Genomic DNA, 14,273 nt, shown 5'->3' with positions numbered 1-14,273 from the left:
CATTTATTGATGTGTTATAATTGATCTGTAGGTAACATGATGGAAAGCAAAGACTAACCTGTTATGTATCAAAGTTCATTATTTTTAAAGCTGTAAAACACTTTTTAAATGTGCCTGGAGGGGTAAAGGAAGTGGAAGGAAGCGCTATGACTCGTGTTTCTGTCTCTCAGGTGTTCGACGTGGAGACGTCGGAGATGTTGTTGGAGATCAGAACGAATCGCCTGAGCACGGTGCAATACTGCCACGCCTGCCCTACCAGCAACCTGCTGGCGCTTGCCTTCTCAAACTACGCTGTGGAGGTGCAGGACTTACACTTTTATACACACAATCACTTTTTTAAGGGTTTTTATTGCATTATTTCTCCTCTTTCTGACCCGTTTTGTGCTTTGCTGAACCCTTTACTGTACTTACTGTGCCGAGGGTGTCTAAACATAACTGTGTGTGTGTGTGTGTGTGTGTGTGTGTGTGTGTGTGTGTGTGTGTGTGTGTCTTCCAGCTGTGGGACCTGGAGGCCAATAAGAAGATGGCCGACTGCAGTGGTCACCTGAGTTGGGTGCAGCGTGTCCAGTTCTCTGCTGACGGCTCACAGCTGCTCTCCTGCTCTGACGACCAGACTGTCAGGGTGAGACTGTGTGTGTGTGTGTGTGTGTGTGTGTGTGTGTGTGTTGTGTCAGCATTAGAGTACCAGCTTTTCTTGCACAGATATTGCCACTATTGTTCTAATTACCAACTTGTGATGCTCACACTGAGCATCACAAGTTGGCTAATTGCTCTCTGTTCCCTCTTTACCAGCTGTTAAGTTTCAGCGCAGGAGTTATGCTGTATCGCTTTTGGTGCAAAATCTCTATGCAACTTTATTTTGTATGAATATGAAAAGCGATTAAACGTTTTTTTATTATTTTATCCAAGTAAATCATATGTTGATGCCAGTGAACGCTGTCAATGCTAAATCAAGCTGCAGCAGCATCCTGCACATACTGCTTTAGGTTCCAGAAATTCATTCTTTTGGTGGCTAGTATCACTTTTTATTTTAAGTATCAAAAAGAAAAGGAAAAAGAATGAATAGCTAAATTAAAGAGCTGTTGAGTTGTTAAAGGAGTAATCCATCATAGTGAGGTGGAGATGCAATAACATATATATGGGGATAACAGATATTGGGACACAGCCCACTTAATCTGGTGTTGGAGTGGTTGGACAGAAGCTGTCCAAGCTAGCAGAACAACTTATTTGGGAGAAAATGTGGGTTAAGCTGATCCATCAAGACGGAAAGCCCCCACCCGACCCGCTGAGGCGCTGTGTCGGCGTTCCATTACCGGTGTGTGTGTGTGTGTGTGTGTGCGTGTGTGTGCGTGTGTGTGTGTGTGTGTGTGTGTGTGTGTGTTTTTGAGCAGTCAGACCCAATCTGGAAATTCTGTTTGAAGTGCCAAACATGTCTGAGGCCCACACTGATGACTTATTTATTGCCACAGACAGGTTACTCCCAGTCTGTCTCTGCAGCAAAAGATTGATGAGCAACATCGCCGACTGTGTAAACTAATTCTTCTCACCCAAGATTAGCTCCTCTGCTTGAACGCAAGTTACAAAGAAGCAATCGAGGACATTATGTCATACTTAAGCCTGTTTTCCATCCTGTGTTTTCTTGTAGTTATGGGAGACTAAGAAGGTGCACACCTCCTCGGCTGTCTGCCTGAAAAGAGACTCCGACGTTCTCTTCAACGAGGAAGCGATCGTCGTGTCGGCCGCAGACAACTGCAACCGGCTGCAGGTGAGCTGGAGGGCGACTGAGGAAGGACTGAGTGAATGAATAGAAGACGGCGGGCTGGATGATGTAAAGGTGTGTGTGTGTGTGTGTGTGTGTGTGTGTCAGGTCCGTGATGGCAGGACGGGATCGGTGCTGTTCCAGTCGGAGGAGAAGTCGTCCAGGATCCGCTGCACCTGTATGTGCAGAAGGCCCCCCGCTGTGGCCCTGGGCCAGGAGGACGGCACCGTGCAGGTAGAAAACACATTCAGTACACACGGGGTGTGTGTCTGTGTGTGTGTGTGTGGAACATTTCATTTTAGACGCGTCATTCTAGTGCTGATGCTGAGATGACGACTCGATCCGTCAGCTGAAAATTAACCGACGGCAAAGTTTCTCAAGCAATTCGTGCCAAATATTGAGTGGTTGAGTTATAAATATGTTCTGTCATTTATGTATAAATGCAAATAGTATTATGTTTTTGGACTGTTCACTTTGGGTAGTGAAGTTCACACGGTATCTATCGACATATATAAGTTCAAAATCTTTGATTTGCTATCACGTAAGAGCGGGAAAAATGGTAAGTAATCGATCAACTAATCAATTGACATTTCTACACTATTAAATATTTCTCAGTTGCAGTGCAACCCGGTAAATGTGAAGCTTCTTAAAAGAGCGTTCTGTCGGATCAAGGCAGAAGCCGAATATAATATCCATAACCATGTTTTTATCAGTGTATCATTTCCTGTTACTGTAAGCTTATAATGAGCCGTTTATATCGACACACAGTCTTCACATCACCTGCAGGCCACCGTAGTTCTCTGACTGGCTTGGAACGGAAGCGCGTGTGCACGTGTAGGCATGTGTGTGTGTGTGCGTGCATGTGTGCGTGTCAGACCATGTTGAGTCATCAGATCTGACATAAGCTCCGCCCCCTTCTCATCTGTCCTGTCAGCTGTGCGTCAAGGCGCCTCTTTCATCTCCCTCCTCTCCTCCGTGTTACCTGTGATCTGTATTCTCCTCACTCCTGCTCTCTACTTTCATATTGTACTCTGTCATGCACCTTTTGTTTTGTTTATCTCTCTTCCTCCTTTGTTCCGCCTGTCCCACCGCTCTCCTCGCTCCGCCGCTCTTCACCTCGGTGATAAATCGTTGTTTGCAGGCGGAGAACGGGCTCCTCGTCTGCAGTGTGGCAGGTGTGCGTTTGTGTCGTCTATGAGTGCACATATGCACACAGTTATCTCCGCTGCGGCCAGGCCAGCTTCCCAACTCTAATTAATTAAAAAGGTCCTGTAGTCGTAAGCAATACCGGGGTGAATCGTTTTAATTACAGCTGTCCTCGTGGCGCCAGAGATACGAGAAGCAGGGATTAGCAGACGCGAGGCCTTCAAGAGGAACGAATGATTAGTAACCCGAGTTCTGAAAAGAGCATTGAAGAATAATGAGATGCTCGATGCACAGAGAATGCACACAGATCTTATTTAAACATGTCTTTCTGTGTGAAACAATTAATTATGTGTATGTCGCACAAGTGTTTTCCTTTTTATTGCGTTCAGCGGCTCATATTGAGAACAAACAGCAGAGGGAGCCCCGGTGTTAGCTGGAGGTATTCCAGGGGCCGCTGCATTTACTCTCCCCTTGGAAGAATAAGTTATGAATCATCAACGTGTGTGTGTGTGTGTGTGTGTGGACCACCTTCAGGGCTTTGATGCCGATGCTGTAGGGCAGTGTGTAGGTACGATAGGGAGTAGTGTGTGTGTCTCAAACTCCTCAGGAATCACCCAAAATAGAACACACACACACACACACACACACACACACACACACACACACACACACACACACACACACACTCCCCCGGTGGAAGTATTTAAAACAACTGCTCCCCATCTTTCCTCTTTACATTAGCCTGCTTTTTCTGTTTGTTTTTACCAAACGCCCCACAGGCATTTTTCGCTGACTGTGCCGTCCCATAAATCCTTGAGCCGAGTGTGTAGCGCTCGCCAAAGCGCTCTCTCTCTCTCGCAGGCTTTGAAACCGGCGTCTTCGGTACACGGAGCTTCGACAAACATGGCTGGCGAGCCCCGGAGGCTCGTTCTGCTCAGACCTTTCAGCCCTCTCCTCTGAGATGTAAATATTTTAGTGGCTGGTAAAAATCCCAGCGCCCTGTTCTACTACAGGTGCTTTGCTGGACATTTTCCCATGAGATTCCTGGGCTTTATTCCCTGTTTTAAAACAATTTTTAAATTATGTTTTTGTCTAACTTTAAGTAGTTTATTGTTGCAGACTCAGCTGTAGCTGAATTTGAGTTTTTCTTTTTTTACATCGCTAAAAAAAATCTATCTGGAGGTTAATAAGATAAATATTTTTTATAATTGCAGTTGTAATCTATACCCATGTTTCACCTCCTAAAACGTTAATTAGCCTCCTTTTGGTATCGATGAGTAGAATACATTCATCGTAGTGGTAAATATTCAACTAATCCGCAGGCTGCCACAAACTGATAAACATCATCCATGGATGGTTTTTAATATTTCTTCTCCCAAGGAATGTATAACCAGCGTTGTGTTCAAGAGCTATGCAGATCACACCTAAATAGAAAAAAACAAGTATGTTCAAGGTTATTCCTCTGCAGGGAATACCCAGTGGGCCCTGTTTAACATTGTTATGATATTGTGGGCTATTTCTTTGTAATATTTCAGAAATACTAGTAATAAAGTAGTATTTGTAAGAAAAAGTCATTTTGAATACTTTTCTCTCCCCCCATCCAGCCGTCCCTCGAGCCAGAACCGTTTATTTATTTATTTATTAAGCGGCTGACCTCCCTGGCGACGCCATCGCAGCCTCTGGGACGTCACGTTAGCAACCATCCAGTTGACCTTTTTAGAGGGCATTCACAAAATCTCTCTCAAAAACCAGCTTTGAGGGGTTGCCAGGCGCCCGGCGGTCCTGACCCGACTGAATGGGCTCAAAGTCACACTTTTCTTTTTCATGTGCTTATCTCCATCAAGCCAGCAGCAGCACTTCAACATGTGACTCTCTGTCAGGACTTCTTTCAGGGAACATTCTGGGGAACTTTTCCTGACTGAGTATATCTTGGCTAACATAACTATCTACATAAGCCTCAATATAAATATATATATACACACTCTGAGTCTGCAATATTTAAGTATGGCTTTAAATATTTCATACACATTTTCTGTACATTCATGCCCTTCAGTAGTTTTCTGCAAACTACTTTGAAAACTGAAACATCTCATCAATATTGGATGATTTAATATGAAGTTTTGTTCAGATAGTTGTTGTCTTCAGAAGATGAGACCCACCTGACCTCTCCTCAAGCACCACCACCAGAAAATGTACAATAGTGAAATATCTTAAACTTTTTTGATGCATTACCTTTCACATTTTGAATTGCAACAACTTTGGTGTACCTCTGACTTTACATACTTTCAGTTTGTCAAATACTTTTATTCCTCAAATTCAAATCCCTGCTAGCATTAGCGTTAGCACCACTGTGCCTTGTGCCGTGTCGCTAACTATCTGCATACGTGTGTTTTAACGTGTGCGACGTTGGTTTCCTCCTCCCAGGTGTTGGAGGTTCCCTCCGGGAAGCTCCTCTGCACCCTGCTGGGACACACCAAGACGGTGCTGCACTGCCGGTTCAGCCAGAACGGCCAAACCCTGATCACCTCCTCCGAGGACACCACCTTAAGGGTACAGGCTCCTCTCCTCTCCTCTCTCATCCTCTCCATCTTTTCTCGCCTAATTCACGCCGTGATCTTTCACCTCCTGCCATAACCTGCTTCCATTTGTCTTCCCCGCTATTGATTCATTCTCTTCCCCCGCATCCCCTATTCCTCACTCGAGTAAAACTGCCTGCTCCGCTGAATCACTTGCCCTCAGTGTTTCGGGCCTCGGCGGCGCTTCCACTCCCCCCCGACCTTTGACCCTCCACCAGCTTCTCCGTCTGCCTCCTCACCCCCTCCCTCTCTTGTCTCCTTTCCTTTCCGTTTTCCCTCTCTTTGCCTTCGGCTGTGCCGCCCTCGATAGCTCTTTATCTCCGTCCCGCTGTTGTGTTGACTGTATGTGTGTGTGTGTGTGTGTGTATGTGTGTGTGTGTGTTTCGGGCCGTTATGGTCTGTCAACCCCCACTGTTCATGCTCTGTTGCTCATTCCCCCTCTCCTCCTCCTCCTCCTCCTCCTTCATCTTTTCTTTTTGCTGACAGACCATCCTCTGCAGCACTTCCATCCATCTCTCCATCCGACAACGCCGCACCTTGTTCCGTATTCACGCCATCGCTATTCTCGGACCGTCCGCTATTCGAAACCCATGCGGTTTGACGTGTGCTTCGCGAGGAAAATGAAAGAGTGTATTTAGATGTTAACGCAGACGCGGCGGTGAATGTAAAGCGACGCAGTGACACTGATGTTAGCCGGTGATGGATTCTAACCTTTGGGGCCGATGGCGGATTCTATTCAGAGGGAGAAAAGGTGCAACTTGGGACACGTGGGCGTGATTGATAGGAGGATCTGGATGATTCTGTCTGTCCCGCTCCCCGTCTATGAGCTCAGTTGAACCCTCTGTCGTAAAAACAAGCAGACAGATGTGCAGGTGCATAGTTTTAACTCCACACACCTAAGCAGGGATGTGATCAGCAAGAAGGGAGAATCTAAAAATTGACACAAAGAACGGCACAAAAGTGTCAGATCTACTGTACATACATCCCTGTATATGTTACAGCTGCACACAAAGCCACACTGTTAATTTGTGGCAAATTATCGGCTTCTTATTGGAAAGCATTTTCCTTTTCTTCACTTTTATTTCGGGGGTGTTTTTGAGAGGCTTTTATGTCCCGCTATTGAAATGGATACTGTTTGTATCTAAAGGAAAAATCAGTTATTTCTTCACCTTGGATGTTCTTCTTAGAATCATATCCATTCTGACTTCCGCTCTTAAGATTTGGGGAAAGACTTGTATGATTTTAAACTAAGACCTGGGAGGAAAAATGCCAGAATTGACCTTAATAGCCCTCAAAAACAGAACGAATCCTAAAAATAACCCTAATAGACGGATCTTTAGACCATCCCAAACTTAAATAAACATTGAATGTTCATGAAAGTACAGATACATTTGCCTTTTCCAGCTCCAATGTCCAAAGCTAGGCTTCTGTTAGGATGCTAAATATTGTGGGGAATCAACCCCAACACAGGTGGGAAATATGAAACGGGCTGCAGTGGCTAAAAGGTTCCTGTTCATTTCTCTGTCGCCCCCTGCAGGTGTGGAGGTGGCAGTCCGGCGAGTGTAAAGTCCTGCAGGGTCACAAGGAGCAGGTCAGACGCTTCTGTCTGCTCGCCGCGGACGCCAGACTGCTGTCCTGGTCCTTCGATGGCACCGTCATGGTAAAGCACGCTCACAGACTCTCACAATACAGTTGACGGCTGCATGAAATCATGTTGAAAAATAACCTATATGACTTCTAATAATCAGATGTGGGACCTGGAGAGCGGCGAGAAGCTGCAGGACATCGAGGCTCACCGGGGAGCAGCCATCTTGTCCTGTGACCTCTCGCCAGACGCATCCTTCTTCGCCACCACCTCTGCTGACATGACTGCTAAGGTCCAACACTCACACACACACACTTAGTCACGGGATGAGACATATCTGTTTGCGCGGCCCCGGTAACGACGTGACCTATGACACATCCGCGTCCTCCCCTCCAGCTCATTACATGGAGCGACCTGAGCGATTAGCGGGCGGCAGATGGCCTCGGTGCCCAGGCGAGTTAGCGGCAGGTCAGTCTGTCCTCCTACACCCGAGTCCAGTGATCATTAAGTCCGACTGCAGCTCGTGGACTCGCTGACCCGCCCGGCACTGGCAACAAAACCCACCTCCATGTCTGGATGCGTGTTTTGCCAGGTTTGCCGTTCGCCGACTCTGCCGCGCTTGACTTTGCCGTGACTTTGGCAGACAGGAACTTTCCTCTGAAGCCATCGCTCTTCCTGCTCCTCATCCTGTTCTGACTCCCTCTCCACGCCGTTCATTTCCTCGGCTCGTGCAGACGGCTAGCGTTCGATTTATACTTCTCTGTTCCTGAACGTCCGGTATTAGAAACATTGCAAAGCCGCTCTCTCTCTCTCTCTGGCATTCGTTTAAAGCAGCCGATGTAGAAGCACCGAGTTTCACACGGGAATTTGGATTCGGTCGACACTTACTGTTCGGGAGCAGCCGCTGGCTCGGCAGCCAACCTGGCTTCTGTCAATGGATGGTTGTGAGAGAGAGAATGTGTGTTTTATGGATTTGGCAGAGGCGATAATTGAGGTGTGTGTGTGTGTGTGGTGGCGCTGGTTAGCAGCCAGTCTCATGGTCTCCAGACCGAGTCGGGGCTTTTGTTGCCCAAAACACACACAAACACACAACGTCCCCGGTCTCCATCTATTTAGAGGTCAAACCAAACAGCTCAGCCGTGAGTGTCTTTGTGGAGCACCACAAAAAGATGCCAGTTCTCAGTTCTGCCTCTTTCTTTCTTTCTCTACCGACCTTCAGAAGAAATGGGACTGTGTGTGCAGACATGGTTTAGCCGGCTGCCAAATGAAGTGTCTAATTATGAGCCGTGTTATTTTCTGTGCGGCACAGGATGCGATCAGGGAGGTAAGGAAGGAAGGGAGGGAGAGGACGGAGGGATAGAAAGGCAAACAATGGACGAGAGACAGAAAGTAAAGAGAGGGAGAAGCCAAACAGAGTGAGAGATGAAGAGCCGAAACAACATTAGCATTTTGCACGATTATTAACTTCTATTTATCTCCGTAAGACCTATTCACAGGTGATGACTGGTTTGAGCTACAGAAAGAAAACACACTGTTATTATTACCTGTTATTCCAAGGTATACACTCCTGTGTTGGTATTAGTAACTAACTTGAGAAAATGCAGCAAATGTATTCAATCCAGCATATTTTTTTTGCAATAAGTCAGAATGTGTACATTTAAAAAAACTGCTTCCCAGTCTCCCTAATGCGTTGCTTTCTTCCTGCTCCTAGCTGTGGCACTGTGAGTCCTGGCAGTGTGTGCACACGCTCAGCGGCCACCAGGACTGCGTGCGGAGCTGCCGCTTCTCCTGGGACAGCCGGCGCCTCGCGACCGGAGACGACAACGGAGAGATTCGGGTGCGTGTCCAAAACGTTGCATAGACTCACTTATGGCCGTTGTCTGTGTCTGCAAAGACCCCGCTGTCTGTATATTCAGATTTTTTGTGCGTCAACCTCTATGAAAACCTTTTTTAAAGCCAGATTGTAAACTCACATCCAATAGGAAGCTACGACAATGTCGCACACGGCACCAAAAACATTGCAAATATAGATCGACGAAACAGCGAGCAGACAAAGCTCGTTCCATAATTAGCGTGGATCTGGGGTGGCGAGCTCCTGAACCCTAACCGCGTGCATTTCTGTTGGTGTTTGAGGAGACGAGGCCAACTTTGAAAACCACAACCTACGAATCCTTCTCATTCTTTAACCTTTTCATTTCTTACTGCCGGCAGTGGCTCGTACTGCTGTTGCATTGTCGGAAATCGACCTCAGCTCGGTGCCTAAATGTGGAGGAAATGGAGTGAGCAGAACATTTTAATAAGCGTAACGAGGTGGTTAAGAGAAGAGTGGAGGCGTCGATGGAGGTAACTCGGACAAAAAGCACAGAGCCTCCTGCCTCTACATCCACACGGCATGTTGCTGTGTTTCTAGTATGAAACCATCTTGCAATGCAACACACAGAGATCATCCCATACTTACGTCTCATCACTCATTTAGATAAAAAGTGCTTACTAACGCCCCGTGATTGCTTGCGGCGCTCAGAGAAAGGGTGAAGATGAAAGGAAGGAGGCGGGGCTTCTTCTCAGACGGGGGTGTGCAGGTTGTGTGTGAGGAAGTTGTGATGAAGAGAGCAGGAAGAGGAGGAGACGTCTGACAGTGGGAGGTGGAGGAGAGGACTCGGGCTGCCAAATTGGATCCCCAAGGCTTTTGAATCTGCAGCGCTTGTGTACACACACACACACACACACACACACACACACACACACACACACACACACACACACACACACACACACACACACACACACACACACACACACACACACAATGTGAATGAAAAGAAAAGTAAAGTAGAGGAAGATGTGGATTCGGCGCCGGTCAACGAAGGGCTAACGCCCTCCGGTGGCCTCTGAGAAATGAACGAATCCATCAGATCCAATTACATAAACCACACTGAAATCTCACCCCTGTTTCTATGGAAACAAATGTGAGTCATTCCGGCACAAAAGCACGCCAAGTGTTAAATATAGCCGCGCGTGTGATGTGTCATTGTCAAACGGACATGGCATGCGAACAGTTGCGTAACAGCTGCAATCGACACGAGTTTCATTGCAGCCGAGGTGCGTTGTGGGTAATTTCTCGTTTCGATTCGCTCTGAATATCTGCGCGAGTTCTCTTCATTCCACGGTGTTCAACATCCTGCAGCCGCTGATCTGAGGCTGGAAGTAAGACGGCCGTGGGACAGGAAGTTATCCATTTATTTTACTGACTTTTTATTTAGTTTTCAACAATAGAACAACATGTATTTTCAGACACATGTCACATTCTTTGTCAATTTTCCAGTCGTATGTCTCGGTACACATGATATTCAGGTACAGAAAGAACAACAAACATCAAATGGTGCTCACTACAAGAAAAAAGAGAAAACAAACGAGGGGAAAATAAGGATAATAATAATAATGAATAGATTGCATACATAAATAATTAAGTACAAATAATAATTAAGATAAAATAAATAATTTAAATAGGATAAAGAAGCAATAATTGTCCACTCCCGAGTGTAGTAGTGTGCTATGCTTTCCAGAGTGTGTATTGTGTGTGTGTGTGTGTGTGTGTGTGTGTGTGTGTGTGTGTGTGTGTGTGTGTGTGTGTGTGTGTGTGTGTGTGTGTGTGTGTGTGTGTGTGTGTGTGTATACTGTATATAGAGGGAGTTAACGAGAGCAGTTCTACCTGCTGGATATGTAAATGAACCGCAGCTCATAACAACAGCAGCTTGCATGAATCCAAAACAATGTAGTAATCACTCACAATGTAAAATCTGTACGTTTTAGGCCTGGAGCGTTTAATTCTCATCATGTGACGTTGACGTTCTGTCCGACAGCTCTGGAGGGTCAAGGACGGCTCCTTGCTGAGGATTTGTTCCCGCGAGGGTAAAGACGGCATGGACTCGCTCCACGGCGGCTGGGTGACCGACCTGCACTTCTCCCCGGACGACTCTCTCCTGGTCTCCACCGGCGGCTACATCAAGGTATGAGAGATGGAAAATAATGTGCAAATAAAGTGCTTCAAGCCGGACTTGAAACGAGGATGTAGCGGTTCATGGTTTGATTAATTGAACTTTTCTTATTTTGTATTTATTTGACAAATGAAATCAGTGATTTGGTTTCATGGGACGTATCTGTGAGAGCCGTCGCTGTAATAGAGCACCGCTCAATGCTAATGGATGTACGATGCTATGACAAGAGTAATGATCACTGTGGGAATTATAAATAGAAGATCAATAATAATAACTTTATTTTTATAGCACCTTTTTTAAAACATAGTTTACAAAGTGCTCTACAGAGAAGCAAAGCATAGTCATACATAACGTCAATACCGGGAAACAAAAAAAGATCATACAACAAAAACAAACAAATAACCAAAAAGAGCAAATGGAATAGAAAACAAACAAATACATAAATAAAATGAACAACCAAAAACAGGGGGAACAAAATAAAAACTGCATAAAAGGGCATACACAAACGATAAATATATGTATATAAAGGCTAGCATAGACAGTAAAAAAGACTGGAACACACATTTAAAATACTGAAATTCAAGTAGTTTGAAGAACGGCCTCTCGGTACATGACGGCCCTGAATCCACTGCATCAGAACGTAAGTAATATATTATGCAACAAGCTGAGAGTTGGCACCTAAATGCACGGTTCCTCTTCCCGCCCACGCTCAAACTTCAGTATATACTGTACACACAAAGCCTTTTTTGTGTTTCAACGATGCATCGTTGTGTGTGTGTGAGAGGTAGAGCCGAGTGAGATGTGTGTGTCGGTGAAAACAACACAAACGCCACCAACAGGCAGTAACTCGAGGGGCATTGCAGTGGTGCAGGTTTACATGAAAACACTCAATACCCGAGGGAGGGATATCAATGACGTGTGTGTGTGTGTGTGTGTGTGTGTGTGTGTGTGTGTGTGTGTGTGTGTGTGTGAGTGTGAGTGTGTGTGTGAGAGCTTGTTCTTTATTACCTTCTCTTTTACAGGAGATGGGTTCACCGAGCGGACAGTCTCAGCTGTGCTCTGATTGGCTATTGGCTGGGCAATGATGTAATCCTCATGGGAGAGCGCTTCTGATCGATGAGGCTTTATACTCGGATTACTTCTGCTGCTGTGTGTGTGTGTGTGTGTGTGTGTGTGTGTGTGGTCGTTTTGAGTGAGCGAACATGTGCACACGCAACTTTTGTTGTGTACCTGCTTGTGTGGGTCGACCGATATGATCGTTCATGCTTTTTATAGACAAAAAAACACGTTGTGATCTCGTCACAAAGCCTCAAAAATAACTCGTACTTAATGAGAGACTCGTGTGTTTCTTTTACCTGATACTGTTTCTTTAAATATTAAGGTGTTCAGATTCAGATCGTCAGAAAACTCATCATTTTTCTCAAGGCCCACAAAGCGCATGCGGTTTAAAGGGCAGAGACAACGTGCTCAGTAGGTTATTAAAGAGAAGGTTGAGGCGCCAGGAAGGACGGCAGACGGCGTCGCATGACATCATGTGTGAGAAAAGACACTTACATGTTTGAATTTACTGCCTTTATAACAGGAACGAGCATAAAGTCGCTCTTGAAGCACACAAGCGACTGAGTAAGTCGATAATAGGGGCCACTTTCAGCTGGAGTGTCCGCTAATATGGCTGAAATGTTGCGATAACTCATGTGCATTATAGCTTGACGTAAATGAAGTCGATATTTTTTATACAGATTCCCTGTAGCTTAAAGCAACATTTCTATATTTTGGGGAATTATGCTTATTTGCTTTCTTGCTGGGAGTAGAATGGGAATATTGAGATGAATAGGAAGCTGGCAATTAGCTAAATTTAGCTTAGCATTAAAACTGGAAGCCGGTGGGGGAGAGCTTGCCTGGCCCTGTCCAACGTTTTTATATTAGATATGTAATATAATACGCATTTCAATAAGTAAAATACGATAATGTAATCATACATTTGGGGTACCTTTTTTAAGGTGGAAACCAAACTGTTTCTGGGGTCCACTGGGATACCCTTTTGATTTGTTTAATATCTTAATAAACTTTTGTTTGATGCTCTGGTATCACGCTCATCACCTTCGTTACTCTGTGACATCACTGTGACTTCACTATGCCATCACTATGACATCACTGTGACATCACTATGACATCACTGTGACATCACTGTGACATCACTATGACATCACTGTGACATCACTATGCCATCACTATGACATCACTGTGACATCACTATGACTTCACTATGACATCACTATGACTTCACTATGACATCACTATGACTTCACTATGACATCACTATGACTTCACTATGACATCACTATGCCATCACTATGACTTCACTATGACATCACTATGACTTCACTATGACATCACTATGACTTCACTATGACATCACTATGCCATTACTGTGACTTCACTATGACATCACTATGACATCACTATGACTTCACTATGACTTCACTATGACATCACTGTGACATCACTATGACTTCACTATGACATCACTATGCCATCACTGTGACATCACTATGACTTCACTATGACATCACTATGACTTCACTGTGACATCACTGTGACATCACTATGACTTAACTATGACATCACTATGACTTCACTATGCCATCACTATGACTTCACTATGACATCACTATGCCATCACTGTGACATCACTATGACTTTACTATGCCATCACTATGACTTCACTATGACTTCACTATGACATCACTATGCCATCACTGTGACATCACTATGACATCACTATGCCATCACTATGACATCACTGTGACATCACTATGACTTCACTATGCCATCACTATGCCATCACTGTGACATCACTGTGACATCACTATGACTTCACTATGACATCACTATGACTTCACTATGCCATCACTATGCCATCACTGTGACATCACTATGACTTCACTATGACATCACTGTGACATCACTATGACTTCACTATGACATCACTATGACATCACTGTGACATCACTGTGACATCACTATGACTTCACTATGACATCACTATGACGAATCACTCCATTACTCTATTTCTCTCTGTCTCTCCCTCTCTCTCACTTTTCTCTCTCTCTCTCTCTCTCCCCCCCTCTTCTCCCCCCCTCTCTGAGGAGCAGTGATGGATTATTATGTTTTAACTGGTGACCCGCCCCCCTGAGTCGCGAGCTTTGATT

The 14,273-nt window shown here is 45.2% G+C and overlaps 1 protein-coding gene across 1 annotated transcript in view; it reads left to right on the top strand.

Annotated features, from left to right (window-relative positions):
• Positions 1-14,273, top strand: part of apaf1 (apoptotic peptidase activating factor 1) — a gene marked incomplete at its 5' end in the record, with an annotated part of 36,885 nt that overhangs the window by 7,873 nt on the left and 14,739 nt on the right. The window contains 9 exons of the mRNA XM_079235745.1: positions 171-299; positions 497-622; positions 1,646-1,765; positions 1,868-1,993; positions 5,330-5,455; positions 7,019-7,141; positions 7,230-7,358; positions 8,778-8,903; positions 10,927-11,073. Of these exons, the coding sequence (XP_079091871.1) occupies positions 171-299; positions 497-622; positions 1,646-1,765; positions 1,868-1,993; positions 5,330-5,455; positions 7,019-7,141; positions 7,230-7,358; positions 8,778-8,903; positions 10,927-11,073 (1,152 nt within the window). The remainder of the gene's footprint in view (positions 1-170; positions 300-496; positions 623-1,645; positions 1,766-1,867; positions 1,994-5,329; positions 5,456-7,018; positions 7,142-7,229; positions 7,359-8,777; positions 8,904-10,926; positions 11,074-14,273) is intronic.

Source organism: Taurulus bubalis (genome assembly GCF_910589615.1).
Source record: "Taurulus bubalis genome assembly, chromosome: 20".
In the NCBI taxonomy this organism is placed as follows: Eukaryota; Metazoa; Chordata; class Actinopteri; order Perciformes; family Cottidae; genus Taurulus; species Taurulus bubalis.
This window is presented reverse-complemented; position numbering and strand designations above follow the sequence as displayed.